This window comes from Balaenoptera physalus (genome assembly GCF_965194825.1).
Source record: "Balaenoptera physalus genome assembly, chromosome: 16".
In the NCBI taxonomy this organism is placed as follows: domain Eukaryota; kingdom Metazoa; phylum Chordata; class Mammalia; order Artiodactyla; family Balaenopteridae; genus Balaenoptera; species Balaenoptera physalus.
The window spans coordinates 25995651-26014321 of NC_138898.1; the positions used below are offsets into that span (position 1 = coordinate 25995651).

An 18671-nucleotide genomic window follows, 5' to 3' on the forward strand; every position below is an offset into this window, starting at 1 on the left:
GCTAAGCCTGCTCCGTGTGGGATCTCACTGCACCCTCCTGCCACACATGAGGGGACGTGAGCCTGAGGAGCTGCCACCCCAGAGAGGTGAGCTGCTATTTCCCTTGGGAGTTGGAGATGCTGGACACCCCAAACCTCACCCATTAGCAATCTCCTGCACTATTTCAAAGAACTTACCTTAGAACAAGCTTCTTTACATTTTTGGGAGGCATTTTGAAAACGTGATGAAAACTTGGGTTTGTGATGATAAACGTATATGTACCTGGTTTAAAAATGTTGCTCACAGTAGCAGGATTTCTGTGGTCCTCTTAAGGCGTGCCCACTCACACTGGTTAAAACCCCTGCTCCTCTGGGTAATTGGCTTTCCAGGAGTTTGACTTGGAGGAGCATTCACTTGTCCAGTCAACCAATATCCCCTGTGGGCCCACTATGTGCCAGGCACTGTGTTTGGCTCTGGGCAACAACAGAATCCCTGCTTCTCCAGCAGCTTATAGTCTGGTGAGAGAACGAGAACAAAAGATGAACAATACGTGAAATAATTACAAATTGTATAGAGAGGGAAAAGTGAGGTGAAATTGGGAATTGCAGGGAGGCCACTTTAGAAAAGGGTTAGGGAAGGTCTCCAGAGAGGTGACATCTGAGCTGGGTCCAGGAGGAGGAGATGGAGCTGGCCTTGGGTGCAGGTGTAGGAGGGCACACCTGGCGGGTGGAACCGCAGGGCAAAGTCCCTGGGGTGGGGAAAGGCCCAGCAGGTTGGAGGAACAAAGGAACTAGGTGTGGATGGGACCGGGGGTGAGAAGTCAGCGGCCATGTGCCCCGAAGAGGCCCTGGCTCACGTCCATGGCTCCAGGGAGGGACACCCAGGGATGTAAGGAGACCTGGCAGAACGAGGGCTGTGCAGGCTTTTCTTCATGAGCGTCCTCCCATGGCCATTGGGAGTGGCCACTTCCTCCTCTCCTTGGGCTCTAAGGCAGCTCTAGGTTCCCCAAAGCAGAGGTCCTCACACTCCAGGGGGCAGTAGAATGGGTGAGTAACATGCAGATTCCTGCACACCTGAATCAGTGGGGTCTGGGACAGCCCGGCTTAGTCCATTCACTGAGAATCACTCGTCTAAGGAACAGGATCTATTATTCACGTATCCCATTCTTTGTAGAAATGTACACATTTTACAGTCATGGAAGACTAGACACTGGAACTTTAACCCAAAGTCAAATTTCCCTAAAAGTGGGGGTAGGGCCCTTTCTGAGTGGAATATTAGGTTTGACAAAAGATGATGATGGTGGCTCTTCTGGGCTCTGGGGTGGCCTGGAGAGGGGGACGGGAAAGTGGAAGAGCTTGGGTTTCTGGGAGCATTGTAGTACTTTTGGAGGGATGGGTGGTGCTTGTAAAAATGCAGATTCCTAGGCCACCCCTGAGCAATGGAGTCAGAGTCTTCCTGGAAGTGGGACCTGGGAATAAGCTTCTGGGCAATCCCGCTGTACATGGAGCATGAGGAGGCCCCCTTAGCTGAAATAAGAGTGATTATACTGGTAAACATTTGTTGAGCGCTAACTGTGCTTGAGGGGCAGTCTAAGTGCTTTGCTTGTAATTGCTTATTTAATCCTCCACACAGCCCTCTGAGCTAGGTACCGTTATCATTGGCCTCCCTTTGCAGAGGCACAGAGAGGTTGAGTAAATTCCCTAAAGTCACCCAGCTGGGTGAGGTAGGGCTGGGGCACGAGCTAGGCAGCCAGGCCCACAGGAAGAACATCAGAGGAGCTGTGACTCATTCCCCATCCCACACCCCACTCTGCCCCCCAACACCAGCCCACAGCCCCTGCAGGCATTGCAAGGAGAGGCAGGAAGAATGACAAGAGCAGACCCATCGAGCCTGACTGTGGGACAGCCTCTGCTCTAAGCATTCTTTGTAGGTTAATTAAATTAATTAATCAATCCTCCCAATAACCCTCGAGGCTTGCATTGTTACTGCCCCATTTCACAGATGCAAAGCCTGAGACACAGAGAGATGGTGTCACTTGCCCAAGGACACACACCTGTAAGTGTGGAGGTGTCTGGCTCTAGTAGGCTCTATCTTGTCTCTGGATAAATTCACTCACAGTCCTCACCCTTCGTCCCAGGCTCTGTGAGCCTGCCTTGCCCAGTGGCATTTCCTCTTGTAATTCTCCAGAGGCCGCTAAAGACTCCATAGGACACGCATGGCAAATATCAAAGATTTTCAATGAACTGGAGTTGATGCGCCAAAGGAGTGAAGACTGCAGGTCTCACCACGACCGTGAACACTCTGGACCACAATGGGGCAGAAGCTGGCTCCATCCAGCCCAGGGTCCTGCCTAGCAGAGGTGTTCTCAGGAGGAAAGGGGGAAGGCGGGTCATCCACAAGGACCAGCCATTCAGGGCCACAATGTCAGCCTCAAATGTCAGCCAGTGGAAAGGAGGGAATTTGCTTGGGTCCTTACCACACACGTCAGACCTGGCATCCTTGTAAGAAATTAGAAAAAGTCAACTAAACCCAAAGCAATTAGAAGCAAGGAAGTAATAAAGATCAGAGTAGAAACTACTGAAATAAGCATGGAAAAACAATAGAGAAAACCAACAAAATCAAAACCTGGTTCTCTTAGAAGATAAATAAAATTGAAAAAACTCTAGGCAGGGAGATTAGGAAAGAGAGAAGACACAAATGACCAATATCAGGAATGAGAGGGGTGACAGCATTACAGACTTTACAGGTATTAAAAGGGTAATAAGGAAATATTATGAATAACTTCATGGCAATAAGTTCTATAACTTAGACAAAAAGAACAAATTCCTTGAAAGACACAAACTACCAAAGCTTCTCAAGAAGAAATAGATGATCTGAAAAGCTCTGTATCTATTACAGAAATTGGATTTGTAGAAAAATCCTTATCACACAGAAAGATCTAGGCTGATGTGGTGTCATCACCAAACACCACATTATACCCAAGCTATTCCAGAAAGCTGAAGAGAAGGGAACACTTATCAAGTACTTCTGTGCTACCCTACTACCAAAACCAAACTAAGACCAATACAGACCAATATCCATTATGAACAGAGCGACAAACACCCTCGAAATTTCAGTGATTTAAATATGGCAATGTATAAAAAGGATAATACATCATGACTATATGGGGGTTTATCTCAAGAATGAAAGATTGGCTTAGCATTTGAAAATTATCATATTAACAAACTAAAAAAAATTGCTTGATCATCTCAATAGATGCAGAAAAAGCATTGGATAGATCTCCAACATCTAACTTTGATTAAAAACTTTCATCAAGCTAGGAAGAGAAGGGAGCTTCCTCAACCTGATAAAGGGCATCTACACAAAACCTACAACTAACATCATAGTTAATAGTAAAAGACTGAATGCTTGGCCTCTAGTTTCAGGAACAAGACAAGGATGTCTGCTCTCACTTCTATTCAACATTGTTCTGGAGCTTCTACCTAGATAAGAAAAGGAAATTAAAATCTGGATTGGAAAGACAGACATAAACTATCTTTATTCACAGATGATATGACCATCTACATAGAAAGTTTGATGAACTCTACAAAAAAGTTACTAGAACTAACATGTGAGTTTAGCAAAGTTACAGGATACAAGATTGAGAAACAAAGTCAATTACATTCCTATATGCTAGCCATGAACAATTGGAAATTGAAATTAAAACAGTGCCATATTGATAATATTAAAAATATTAAATACTTTGGAATAATATGACAAAGGATGTATAAGATCTGTACACTGAAAACTACAAAATATTGCTGAGAGGAATTTTTAAAGATCTAAATAAATGGAGAGATATATTCTGTTGGAAGACTCAATATTGTTAAGAAGTCTTCTCCTCCAAATTGATCTATAGACTCAATGAAATACCAATAAAAATCCCTGCAAGATTTTGTAGAAATTGATAAGGTGATTCTTAAAATTCACATGGAAACGTTAAGGACTTAGAATAGCTAAAATAACTGTGAAACAAAAGAAAACAAAACAAAAGCAAAGTTGTAAATTCCGTGGTACTAGAAGCGTTTGTGATAGGAAGTAATAACATGTGGAGCCTTTGTCAAGCCCCAGTAGAAAAATCACAGCACATATCCCTTGGAGTTCTAGAAAAAAGCCATGCCATCTGCTGCAGAGAACTATACATCATTTGGAAAACAGCACCTAGCTTGATACCAGCACCTGGTAGGTAGACACCTGTGTCTGACCATGGCTATCAAATAACCATGTGGTCAGAACTACTTCTCATGAGCTGAGTACACCCAGACCCAGAAAATAAGCCAGAAAGTCAGGTGGGCCCAGGAGCAATCCATCATACATTGGAAATGTCATATCCAGGATTAGGCCTGAGCAGTTCAGAGGGCACAAATAAGGTGCACAGGCAGGTGGCCCAGACCCCATGTCATCCCTCACTGTTGCACTGGCACCTCTTCCTCAACTAACATTTACGGCTTCATGGAGGTTTCCTCTGACCAGCCGACAGAGGAGAAAAAATCTGGAATTTGATTCATGGATGGGTCAGCTTGGTATGCTGGTATAAGAGGAAAATGGTCTGCTGCGGCACTACAGCTCCACTCATGAGGAGCCCAAAGAGGGGACCAAATCATCTCTCTGGGCAGAGCTTTGGGCAGCGCACCTGTCATCTACTCTGTGCAGAGAGAGAAGTGGCCTGAGGTAAGGCTAGACATGGGCTTGTGGGTAGTGATGAAGGGCTCATTGGTCAAAGGACTGGAAGGAACAATATTGGATGATCAGGGATATTGGATGGGTCTGGGGAAAAGGCACATGAATGGACAATGTGAGTGAATACTGCTATAAATGGAATTTTTGTGTCCCCCTGAAATTCATATGTTGAAACCTAACCCCCAATGTGATGGCATTTGGACGTGGGGCCTTTGGGAGGTGATTAGATCATGAAGTTTGCAGGATTAGTGCCCTTATATAGGAGACCCCAGAGCACAAGATGGCCATCTATGAACCAGGAAGCGAACCCTCAGCAGACACTGAATCTGCCGTTTACTTGATCTTGGGCTTCCCAGTCTGCAGAACTGTGAGAAATAAATTTCTGTTATTTACAAGCCACCCAGTCTATGGTATCTTGTTATAGCAGCTTGAATGGACTGAGACATATACAAAGGGTATGAATCTTTTTTTTCTTAACATCTTTATTGGAATATAATTGCTTTACAGTGTTGTGTTAGTTTCTGCTGTATAACAAAGTGAATCAGCTATATGCATACGTATATCCCCATATCCCCTCCCTCTTGTGTCTCCCTCCCACCCTCCTTATCCCACACCTCTAGGTGGTCACAAAGCACCGAGCTGATCTCCCTGTGCTATGCAGCTGCTTCCCACTAGCTATCTATTTTACATTTGGTAGTGTATGTATGTCAATGTTACTCTCTCTCTTCGTCCCAGCTTACCCTTCCCCCTCCCCGTGTCCTTAAGTCCATTCTCCACATCTGTGTCTTTATTCCTGTCCTATCCCTAGGTTCATTAGAACCTTTTTTTTTTTTAGATTCCATATATATGTGTTAGCGTACAGTATTGGTTTTTCTCTTTCTTACTTACTTCACTCTGTATGACAGACTCTAGGTCCATCCACCTCACTACAAATAACTCAATTTCGTTTCTTTTTATGGCTGAGTAATATTCCATTGTATGTATGTGCCACATCTTCTTTATCCATTCATCTGTCAATGGACACTTAGGTTGTTTCCATGTCCTGGCTATTGTAAATAGTGCTGCAGTGAACATTGTGGTACATGACTCTTTTGAATTATGGTTTTCTCAGGGTATATGCCCAGTAGTGGGATTGCTGGGTCATATGGTAGTTCTATTTTTAGTTTTTTAAGGAAACTCCATACTGTTCTCCATAGTGGCTGTACCAATTTACATTCCCACCAACAGTGCAAGAGGGTTCCCTTTTTTCCACACCCTCTCCAGCATTTGTTTGTAGATTTTTTGATGATGGCCATTCGGACCGGTGTGAGGTGATACCTCATTGTAGTTTTGATTTGCATTTCTCTAATGATTAGTGATGTCGAGCATCGTTTCATGTGTTTGTTGGCCATCTGTGTATCTTCTTTGGAGAAATGTCTATTTAGGTCTTCTGCCTATTTTTGGATTGGGTTGTTTGTTTTTTTGATGTTGAGTTGCATAAGCTGCTTGTATATTTTGGAGATTAATCCTTTGTCAGTTGCTTCGTTTGCAAATATTTTCTCCCATTCTGAGGTTGTCTTTTCGTCTTGTTTATGGTTTCCTTTGCTGTGCAAAAGCTTTTAAGTTTCATTAGGTCCCATTTGTTTATTTTTGTTTTTATTTCCATTTCTCTAGGAGGTGGGTCAAAAAGGATCTTGCTGTGATATATGTCATATAGAGTGTTCTGCCTATGTTTTCCTCAAAGAGTTTTATAGTGTCTGGCTTTACATTTAGGTCTTTAATCCATTCTGAGTTTATTTTTGTGTATGGTGTTAGGAAGTGTTCCAATTTCATTCTTTTACATGTAGCTGTCCAGTTTTCCCAGCACCACGTATTGAAGAGGCTGTCTTTTCTTCATTGTATACTCTTGCATCCTTTATCAAAGATAAGGTGACCATATGTGTGTGGGTTTATCTCTGGGTTTTCTATCCTGTTCCATTGATTTATATTTCTGTTTTTGTGCCAGTACCATATTGTCTTGATTATTATAGCTTTGTAGTATAGTCTGAAGTCCGGGAGCCTGATTCCTCCAGCTCTGTTTTTCTTTCTTAAGATGTTTTGGCTATTCGGGGGTCTTTTTGTTTCCATACAAATTGTGCAATTTTTTGTTCTAGTTCTGTGAAAATTGCCATTGGTAGTTTGATAGGGATTGCATTGAATCTGTAGATTGCTTTAGGTAGTATAGTCATTTTAACAATATTGATTCTTCCAATCCAAGAACATGGTATATCTCATCATCTGTTTGTATCATCTTTAATTTCTTTCATCAGTGTCTTATAGTTTTCTGCATACAGGTCTTTTGTCTCCTTAGGTAGGTTTATTCCTAGGTATTTTATTCTTTTTGTTGCAATGGTAAATGGGAGTGTTTCCTTAATTTCTCTTTCAGATTTTTCATCATTAGTGTATAGGAATGCAAGAGATTTCTGTGCATTAATTTTGTATCCTGCTACTCTACCAAATTCATTGATTAGCTCTAGTAGTTTTCTGGTAGCATCTTTAGGATTCTCTATGTGTAGCATCATGTCATCTGCAAACAGGGACAGTTTCACTTCTTCTGTGCTTATTTTTTAATTATATGATAAGTGATATTAATTTCTATTTATGATAGTGGTATAAAGTTTCCTTTTAAAAATAAATGTATTTAAATAAATTTAAGTAAAATTGTGTTGATTAAAGAAAATATTAGCTAGAAGGCCTACTGGCAGTACATGGGTATGCAAATGGTTCAAATGTGGGACCCAGTGATTTCAGCTAATGTCAGGCCCCTGCTCCCCTCCTCCTACTGCCAGGCCAGGGAATGTCACACCTGCCCCCCAGCAGGCCTGGCTCTGGGCCCGCAGGAGTTGGGGACTCACCTCATACTGCACCACAAGGGACATTGTCTTTCTCACGAGTTTGACCACAGTGTTCATGGCTTCACTGACCAGTCCAATGGGGCTGGAAAAGGGAGGAAACTGATAAAGCTTGGTGAAGTTGGCAGAGCAGCCAAGCAGGAGAAGTGGGAAGAGGGTGGAAGATGGTGGAGCCCCTTGAAGTCAGGTGACTTGAGCCTCTATCCAAGGGGATCATCACTTAGAACCCCATGTCTGACCAGCAGCTCACCCCAATACCCCATGAGTCTCATCACAACCCTGAGACCTCATCCATTCATCCATCCATCCATTCATCTATCCATCCATCCATCCATCCATCCATCCATCCATCCATCCATCTATCCATTCATTCATTCAACACATATTTATAGAGCACCAACTATGCGCCAGAAACCAAGTGAGACTGGGGACACAGGGATGAGCAAAGCACAAGCAGCTCCTAAACTGGCACCTAAATAGTATATTAAACAAGTTTGGCTAAGTCTGGCTCCTTCCTTCCCACCTGCAGCTCTCAGCATAACTGTCACCTCCTCAGAGCAGCCCTCCGTGACTGCTTGCCTAAGGGAGGGCTTTGTATCATAGTACCCTGTTAAGTGTGCTGCTCTGCCCAGGGATCATTGCAATATGACACTTTCCTTGTGGGCTCTTTATTAGTGTACTGAATGTTCATCTGTCTGCCTTTCCCTCAAGAGAATAAACTCCATGAGAACAAGTTCCTTGTCTGCTGTCACCAGTACATTCTCCAGAGCTCAGAATGGTGGCTGCCTGGCATGTAGCAGATGTGTAATACATTTTTGGCTGAAGGAACAAATGAAGTAAACATACAATTAAATATATAATGAAAACTTGTGACAAGAACTCAGAAGGGCAAGAATAGATTCTTACAAGAGAGAATAGGAGAAGCTTTGTTTTAGACCCTGAAGAATGAGACGTACGTTGAGATGGCTTCGGGGAAAAGGTGTTCTATGTAGCCAGAGCAGCCCGTGCACAGGTTTTGAGGCGGGAAGAAGTTTGTCTGAGGCACAGAGCAAAAGCTAGCATGTCCAGGGCAGAGTGGGCAAAGGGGAGAGCACAGGGACATGAAGGTGGATCCAGACCAAGCAGTGCCTAGATGGCCCTGAGGAGGGCTTGGGATTCCACCCAAAGTGGAGAGAAAAGTCCTGAGAGAATTTGGAGCAGCAGAGTGGAATGCCATTTTACAGATATGGACACTGGGACCCAGAGGGCAGGATGAATTCCCTGGGACTATGCACAAGGCAGTATCCAGCAGGGCTCAGGTATTTGGACTTACGTCTCAGTCTTTCCAAGTAATAGTAGGCTGTGGAGCCTTTCTTTGGTTCTGAGGGGTCTTTAGGCAACCTGTGATCAGATTCCTTGTTGGGGTAGGATGGATTGACTTCTGCTCATGGCTCAGCCTTGTTCCCTGTCAAAGGCAACCTTCCCCCAGCCTTCAGCTTCCAGACCACTTTTCCTCTGCCAGCCATGACCAGAGTCAGCCTTTCTCCCTCCACCCTCTTCCCTGGGCTACACATGCTCTTTCAAGCACACAGTTTAGGATGCAGATTTTGTGGGTTACCACAGATCAGTGATTTAAATGGAGAGGATTATGTTTTCAAGATCTCATTTTTGGAATTTTCCAGTGGGTGGAGGATGATTTGGGGAAATCTGAAATTAGAGCCCATGGTAGGTATTCACTCCTCTTTCTCCCTCCGAACTGGAGGCAAGAAGGTAAACACAGTTTATTATTATTATTGTTATTATTATTATTATTAAGGGACATTATATAATAACAAAAGGGTCAGTTTTTCAAGAAGATATAGCAATGCTAAATGTGCATGCACCTAACAACAGAGCTTCAAAAAGCATAAAGCAAAAACAGATAAAGCTGAAAGGTGAAATAGGCAAATTCGCAATTATGGTTGGAGAGGTCAACACTCATGTCTCAGTAATGGGAAGAACAAAGAGACAGAAAGTCAGCATGGATATTATTATTACTGAGAGCTTAGTATGTGCCAGGCTGAATGCTAAACACTTGCATTTTCTCATTTGGTCAGCACAGTACCTATGAATTAGGTATTATTATCATCCTCAGTTTACAGATGTGAAAACTAAAGCTCAGAGAGGCTAAATTGGTTACAAAGTCACAAGTTAGTGGCAAAGCAAACTTGACACAAGAGTCTGAACTCCTTTTCACCATACTATGCTCCCTCCCAGGTATAGGAATAAGGTTGAAATTAGGGGTCCCAAATCCTCTGGGAGCCCTGCTGTGGTGAGATGGGTGGGCCTGACCTGTCCGGTAAGGTGAGTGAGATGTTGGCTGGGTCGTTGGTGAATTATCCCACGACCACTGTGGAGACACCAGTCTTGGCATCAGTTTCAATGCTGACACTAGTCTGGAGGTCCAAGTTGAGGCCCAGGTTGACAAGCTCACCCAACAGAGGCCTGCAGGAAATAAGATTCACAATGAACAGAGGTCTAGAAGTCCCTTCACATTGCCCACTTGAGTTCCTCCATCTGTGTGGACATTATATGGGATGTCTATGGATAATGTCAATATGGTCTATTTTCTTTATGGAATCTACTTTTTTACATTAGGAGTTTATTCAGCTGGCCACATGGGTTTGGTTCATGTGATATTTCTATACAGTATCACACTGATGATTAAAATAAAAATAATAGTTAACATTTATTGAGAACAAATTCTGTGTTAGGTGTTTCAAAAAAAACTATTTTACATGGATTGATCCATTGAATCATTACACCAATACCATGAGGGAAAAGTACTATTATTATCTCTATTTTCAGAAAGAGGAAACATTTGGTATAGAGAAGTTAAGTAGCTATCCCAAGATCTCATAGCTAATGGATGATGAAATCTTAGTGCAGTTAATTTATAAAGACTCTTCTACACATCCTCATTTTCCTATCTCTGTATCTGATTCCAGATTGGAGATTCATCGGCCATGCTGCACTGCCTCTCCCAAACCTCAGATTCTAATGCCTACTCATAGGGTCAGGGTGACGTTAGTGGTGATGGGGATACTCAGGCTAGCGCCTTTGCCATCAGGAGTCACTTCGAATTATTTGATATCCAGGATGTGGACGTTACTGATTTTCAACCTGTGCAAAAACCACAATTCACCCTTGTCACTCCTCATGACAGCCATTTCTGGGCACTTCTCTATGCCAGCATCGTGATGCGCATATGAGCCTCACTGACCTTGCCTGCTTTGTTCTTCATGAGAACCCTGTTCAGAGGTTTGAATCTCTCCATTGGATGGCGTGGCATACTGAGATTCAGACAAATGTGGTTTCCCCCAAGACTCCAAGGGTAAATATGTGCCAGAGCCAGAATTTTTTTTTTTTTATTGAAGTATAGTTGCTTTACAATGTTGTCTTAGTTTCAGGTATACTGCAAAGTGATTCAGATATAGATATAGAGATAGATTGAGGTAGATAGAGATATATATTCTATTTCAGATTCTTTCCCCTTATAGGTAATTACAAAATATTGGGTATAGTTCCCTATGCTATGCAGTAGGTCCTTGTTGGTTATCCATTTTATATATAGTAGTGTGTATAAATTAATCCCAAACTCCTAATTTATCCCCCCACAGCGCTTTCCCCTTTGGTGACCATAAGTTTGTTTTTGATGTCAGTGAGTCTGTTTCTGTTTTGTAAATAAGTTCATTTGTGTCATATTTTAGATTCCACATATAAGTGATATCATATGACATTTGCCTTTCTCTGACTTACTTCACTTAGTATGTTCATCTCTAGGTCCATCCATGTTGCTCAAGTGGCATTATTTCATTCTCTTTTATGTACAGTCAGAATTTGAACCCAGAACTGCTGGACTCCAGAACTTCGTGTGTGGAGCCACCCATGTATTGTGGATTCTGGTTTCCTCTCTCCTGAGGGCATTCAGACTATATATACTCAGCTATTTTCAGAGAAGACAAGTCTTATTCCTTGGAAAAGTGGCTTTAGGCACCAGCAAACAGGTAGAGGTAAGGGTAAAGAGAACCTTCATCCTGACCCTGAAATCACAGAATGAGAAAGCCCAAACCCATGAGATGCCCAGATAGGCCCTGCAGCCCTGCCTGTAATTTACCCAAGCTCTGGTAGAGCTGGCCTCAGACGACTTCCGCTCTGCAGGGACACACAAGGTTTATTCACCCTTCTGTCTTTGACCTTAATCTTACGTCCCCTAAAGATATGTATTCTCTTTTCTTGGAACAAAGATTTCTACCATGAAGCAGCGACTCACCTTTTCCACTACTTGAAAAATTTTAGAAAGGGCTTTGTCCAACAAGTTCTCAGCTTCCTGGATCTTCTGCTGGGCCTCCTGCCAAGACGTGGATTCCTGGAGCGCCTCCAAGTCGGCCTTCAATTTCTGAAGGATAGCTGTAGAAACAATCTCCATTTAGTGTGATACACAACTTATGAAGCAGCTACTCTGCACCAGATACTAAATGAGACCATTTGCCTGTGTTATTTCATTTAATCTTTATAACAACTCCATAAAGTAGATATTATTATTATCTACTAATAATATATATTATAATTATTATATAATAATTATTATTATTGTCTGCACTCAGATGAGGAAATAAAGGATCAAAAGGTTAAGAAATGGGCCTAAAGTCACACAGCTAAGGAGACCTTGTTCCTTCCATGCTGCCTTCACACTAAGATATACTCATCATTCATCAACAAAGCAATCGATCCAGTGACCAGGCAATAGATATTGATTGCACATCAGCTTCTAGTAGTGACGCTCTAATGAGATGCTCACACAAACAAAATAAACTTAGAATAAACTAAGAAATGGAAAATCTAGAATCAAGGAAAAAATATGGCTCCAACTCATGAAAGTGGCAAATAGGAGTCCCTGGATGACAGCTTTGCAGCAGGCCTAGAAAGCAATAATTCATACAGGAGCAGGAGGACAGAGTGTCCTAAAGGGGGATCTTCAGAGAAAAGAGGGATTTGGTAGAGTAAGTGGTATGGTAGAAGTTGAATGGCACATTTGAAAAGAATTAAGAATATATGTGCAGAAAATAATTCAAATAAGAAACAACAAGGCAACAACTCGCTCAAGGAGAAAAGAAAGGCTACAAGAAAAGATACGTAATCATAGTACAGCAACATGGCTCTGCAATGGACAGTATCTATCTACCTAGTTATAATGACGCAAACAGACATGGAAACTACATCTGGTCCTGTAACTAACTAGGTGACCTCGATCCAGACACTTCTGTTTCTGAGCTCAGTTTTATCAGCAATGAAATTGGAGAGTGGATCCCTTCTGTTTCTTTGCAAGTTGCCTAAGCCCTGGCAAGGTTTGAAAGGCAGTCACGTACAGAAGTTAGTTTCTCCTATAAAGAATGTTTGTCAGTGTGCTGCCAATGTTTCCAGAAAATGAAAAGCAGGCCAAGTTCTTTCAAGAAATCATAATTATAAGGAGATATGATCAAGTAGAAAGGTAGGTAGTTTTAAAGCTACCTAAGCTAAGTAGGGCTCGATTTCCAATCAGTTAATACAAATTACTAAGCTAATTGAATGACTCAACAGAAGAATATGCTAAAAATATAAATAAAATATTTGAGTTAAAATATGTAGATTCTTTCATAATTAGAGAAATGGTAAGTGAGATGAATTATAACCTTTCATCTGTGAGACTGGCAAAATATTTAAGTTTTCCATACCAGTGCTGTCAAGGGAGTAGAAAAAAAGACTATTGGAGAAAATGTTAACATAGGGGATTATTTGTCAATATCCAGTATAATTTAAAATGTGCATACCTTTTGAACTTTTGAAATGTCACTTTTAGGAATTTATCCTATGCATGTATTAGAAAATTTACCGTGATATAATATGTAAAGTTTTATTTATTTAAGCATTACTTGTTTCTAGAAAAATAAAAAAATGAATGAACCAGGAACCAAATCACCACCTCTCTCAGGAGACCACCCATAAAGAGCAGCCCCTGGTGGCAGCCTTTGGTAATACAGGCATAGTGTTTAGGAGGCAAGCTCCTAGTTGCCACTGATCATTCTTCTTGCTGACTCACGTCCAAGTGTACTGTCAATGGTCTCAAGTCCTTTATCGAGAACAGGTTTCAGCTTGCTCACAACATCATTGCCAAGATCCTCAAGAAGAGACACTGAGGTCCCAGTGAGCAGGCCGCACAAGAGAACAAGTTTCCAAAGCTGAAACATCTTGTCCTGACACCTGGACAGTCATGGGAGAAACAGGAGTGAGAATTACCCATAGAGAAAAGGGATCTTTGATGAGCACCTATCACTCTTACACTCAACAGTCCTTTAAGATCGATGTGGTTATCTCCTCTCTTACAGATGGGCAGCACAGGTCAGAAAGCTAGAGCAACTTGCCCAGACATACACAGCCAGTGAGTGGAGGAGCTGCTATATGACAAGTCACACTTGACTCCAAGTCAATGCTCTTTACACAGAGGTCCTTTGCACATGCTGTCTTCTCTGCCTGGAACATTTCCCTCTTCTCTGCCTTTTTACCTAAGTCACTTCCTACTGACTCTCCAGTAAGACATCATGTCCTCTATGAAACCCACTCTAGGCCCCTCCCCAGAGTCTAGGTTTAGGGGGCCCCACTCCACCATTTTGCTGCCTTCATTCTCTGATCGGAGTTCTGGGTACCAATTAGTGATGACTTGTCTGTCTTTCCCACCACGCTGTGAACTCCTTAGAGGAGGGACTGTGACTTATTTCACTGTTGAATTCCCAACCCATAGTAAAAAGCCTGCACCTAGTACAGTACAACAAAATAAAGGTTTGCCAAATAAAGGTATGAACAAATAAAAGGGTGCCACATCATGACCATGCATTGCTCATAGGTTTGACACTTCTAATATAATCTATTTCTTAATTTCCTATTTTCAAAATAGTAGCTAATTCAAGTGGCCCTTCCCTTTGCCTCTTGCCCCCAACACATTCTGAAGGCCTCCATGTGGGGAGACATTAATGAAGAAGTCCACCATTCACAGGTTTGGAGGAAAATACCAAATCCTTGCTCCCCTGCACAGTCTCCTGGAATTGTGCTGGGTGGTGATGGCCCTTATATGGTGGCGATGGGATGGGAGGCTGCCCCTGGAAGCAAGCCCTGGTTTCAGAGCCATCCAAGGAGACGCCAAAGAAAATAACCCCTGTCCAGAGTGAACACAGAGACTTCCAACCCAAAGGTCACTGAGGATGCCTGAACTGGAATGGATGGATATGGAGAGCACTTTGTGCCAAGACTAAGATCAGGTTCTCATAGAGCCTCCAGCTGCCAAGACGGTTGCCATTGTGGGCTGGGGTAAAGACTGAGAATGGATAGAACTGATGAGTTGGAGAATGTTCTGGTAGGAGGACCCACAGTGATCATCCAGCCTAATTCTGTCTTCATTTGGAAACTCAGGCTCAGAGAGGGAAAGCAACCAGCATGAGGTCACCCAGTAAGACAGGGACAGAGATGGAGCTAGAATTGTGACCCATAGAGTCAGGGTCAGAGACCAGTGGGGTCATTTATCCCAACCCTCCTCTGGCGTCTGAGTGCCCTCCACAACATCCCTCACGGTGGAGCCAGCCTCCGGGCCAACGTTTGCAATGACGGGTTGCTCACTACAATCCTCCCAAGCCTGCCTGCTCCATTTATTCAGTAGTGTTCCTCCTGAGAGTGAACAAAATCTGCATCCGTATTAACCCCCAATATCCGGTCTCCCTCTGCACACTTGCCCTCAACCCCTCTACCTTCAATGCAGCAGCCAGAGGGGTCTCTCAGCTTAAACCCAAAGTGCTCACCACGGCCCACAAGAGCCTGTGTTATCTGCTCACTGCCTCTCCAAACTCATCTACCCCTCCCTCCCTGGCCCCTACTGTCTCCCTTCTGTTCCAGAAAGATGACAGCCTCTTTGCTGTGTTGGGCCTTTGCACAGACCATTCCCTCTTCCCAGAACTTTCCTCCACAACTGTCTCTGGCTCTCGACATCACCTCAGAACCTCCGTGACTGCCTGCCTGAGGTGGTCCCTCCCCATCTTCCCCGATCTCAGCTCCTTGCTGGCTTCTTTCATGGCAAATCATCAAAATTTGACTTTTTTCCTTTGCTCTCTGCCCTCAGCCAGTTGTTACCACACCCACTCTGGGGTTTTCCTCTCACATGGGTCCCCTAGACCCTGACCTGTCTGTAGAATGCTCCAAGCCTCTCTCTGGGGCATCCTATAAGGCCATCTACTACCTGGGAAGGTGGCGATGGCCCCCTCACCAGAGATGCTCAAGAATTTGATCAGATGACTGCTAAGGTCCTGTGTGACTTCATGTGACTGTGAGCCGTGTGCGATTCTAAATTTCTTCAGTCTATTGTTCAAAGACCATTGTTGCATATTTGTATGATTCTTCCCCCCAGATTTTCTTTCTACCTGAGTCTGGCTGCCTCATGGGGATGTGGTTCCCTCAGGCTTCCTGCCTCTTTCCTTTTCTCACCCTCCCTCCTCCCAAGACCCCACCTCCACCTGGCCGTGGCCTCCTGGGGTCACAGTGGCTGGTGTGGGTGCTGTTTCTCATCATGGACCACACCCAGGACAAAGCCAACTTCTCCCACTGATGTCGGCCGCCTCTCATGGCTGAGATTTGAGTTGAAATTAACTAGACACTCTTGTCCCCTGGGGGTGGCCCTGGAGGTGGGCACACATGCACCTCAAAGGTCCTGCTTTCTAAGGAGCCATATTCTCAGGGTCGCTCACTCCTCTGCAGGTTCACTGGCTCCAACCCACATGAGGATAGGACTTTACCACACCCTCAAGGGCCCCCTTCTGCTAAAGGTTTAGTGTACACCAAGTCTGATGTACACTAGACTAAATCTACCTAAGTGGAGAGAAACCATGCCCCCCTTTTTTCTGAGGTCTTCTGGATCCTAATCCCAGCAGTGTGTGTGGGACTCTTGAACAAGCACATACGTACTTACACATGTGAACATGTGCACATTCACACGTGCACATATGCACATGTGCAAGAACAAGACAGCATAAGCTAGACTCATATGAAGAAAACACATACATTTCCATCCCTACACAAGGGGTACATTTACAGTATCATGGAGACCATATAACTACTGTTCTGGATAAAAGAGCTCACTACCAGCAAAGGGGGCTTTGGGTCTGCACAGATTGCCTGGGCCTGCACAGATTGCCTGGGTCTGTTTTTGTCCTTAAAAAATTTAGATACAATTATCTGACAAATCTCACTAGAGAATGAAGCCATATTAAGGGAATGAGAAAATGTATCCTTTTAGTGCCTGGATTCAGCTGTGCCTGAAGTCCTCTATGCCCAGGACTTTCCAGTTCAAACACATTTCTCCCTCCCTCTTTTATATTTGTTGAAGCCAGTGTGAGTTGGATCATGCCATTCAAACCCACAGTAAATCCTGACTTAACACATTTGTAGATACACATTTGCTTCCTCCCTTCTGATAACTACTCAAGGGTCACATGACCACATTGGAAACATAACAGACATCAAAGCCACAGGAGAGCTTAGAGTTCATCAATTTAACCTCCTTCCTGGGAAGTCTGGGGAGGCTGTGCCCCAGAGAAGGAGAAGGACTCATCCAAGGCTACACGGTGACGTGAACCCCACTTATTTTCCTCTTTCATTTCATATCTTTTAGGTTTGTTGAAATTTTCTACTCTGGGCAATAGCCTTTTAAAAAAAGGTTAAACAAAATCACCTAATAAGTTTGCTTAAACTATAGATGCCTGATGCCCTCCCTAGATACTTAGGGTCAGGGGCTCCGGGATGGAGTTGCCTGGGGGCGGCTGGCTAGAAATGGAAACAACTGGACTAGATGGCTTGAAGGTACTTTCTACCTGAATTCTATGAGCTGTGACCTCCACCCCATCCTCTGGAGCCCCAGCTCAGCCCAGACATGACCCTCACAACCCTAGGTGCTTATCCTGCTTCATCTTGTTTCATCCCCTCAGCAACCACGCAGGGGGTGTTACTGCCCCCATTTCCCGGCTGCAGAGCGTGAGGCTCAGAAGGGGAGGATGACTTGCTCAAGGCCACACAGATGGGAAAGGGCAAGGCTGGAGAGGGCACGCAGTTCTGCATCCTCTCCCATTGAGATCGGCTGTTCCAGCTCGCAGCCTCTGGGGGCAGCAGCGAGTCGCATTCTTTGGCCCCAGTGCCCAGCACCCAGTAGGTGCGGGTGAGTGCCTGGCCCTGGGCTTCTTACTGCAGGTCCACTTTCACCGTTGGTGCCCACGACAACCCCGTGAGGAGGTTTGGAAAGCGCCATTTTCCAGCTGAGGAAACAGGTTCAGGGAAGGGAGGTGGCTCGCCCAGGACTCACAAGGACAGGAATTTGAGTCCCCAGGGAAGGACCTTTCTACCATGTCACTTGAGGCCAGCTGGTGCAGCAGGAGAGTCCTTGGGCTAGAATATCCTGTTTATTCCTCAGCCTCTGCTGTTTGATTTGGTTGTAACGCCCGGTGCATTGGGCCCATGTCAACCTGGAATACGGTCCAGGAAGCACAGATGGGTGCCCACTTGGCATCAGGCTGGGAGCACCAGCAGAGAGCTCCAGGCCACCCAGTGTTCATCTCCTCCGGTCGCCCACCTGCAGCTCAGTAGGGACCTGTAAGCCTGTCCTCCACGTGAACACGTCCAGAGCAAAGTAGGAGTAGGGCTGGAGGCTTTGGGAGCTAGTTTTCCTCGCGCTGACTGTGGTCCCACCATCAGAGCACAGAGCAGGGAGAAGGTGGCAGCCCAGGTGCCCAAGCCTGGGCCTGAGACGTGGAAGATGCCGTCCAGCAGAGCCTTGAGCCAGTCAGCAGACGCCCCTTCCTGGCTGTCTGTGCCCAGTTCTGCAAACACATGAGGTCCCTCTTGCCCTGGTTGTGGGCACAGAGCTGAGGGCTGTGCTGAAATCTTGTGAAGAGAGTTTTTCCCGCCTCAGGAACGCAGCCCAGGGGGCCAAGTGTGATGTAATGACCTCAGACCCGGTGTTCACCCCAGGCCTTAGCTGTCTCATCGTAAAATGGGTAAACACCCCCGTGCCTGGAT

General features: G+C 44.3%; 1 protein-coding gene across 1 annotated transcript; it reads right to left on the reverse strand.

Annotated features, from left to right (window-relative positions):
* Positions 1-10033: 10033 nt before the first annotated feature.
* BPIFA2 (BPI fold containing family A member 2) lies at positions 10034-17976 on the reverse strand. Its single transcript, XM_082432086.1, is given in 5 exon segments — positions 10034-10669; positions 10673-10800; positions 11584-11629; positions 11860-11996; positions 13639-17976. Coding segments are annotated over 5 exon segments (561 nt in total). The 5' UTR covers positions 13814-17976; the 3' UTR covers positions 10034-10594.
* Positions 17977-18671: the final 695 nt, after the last annotated feature.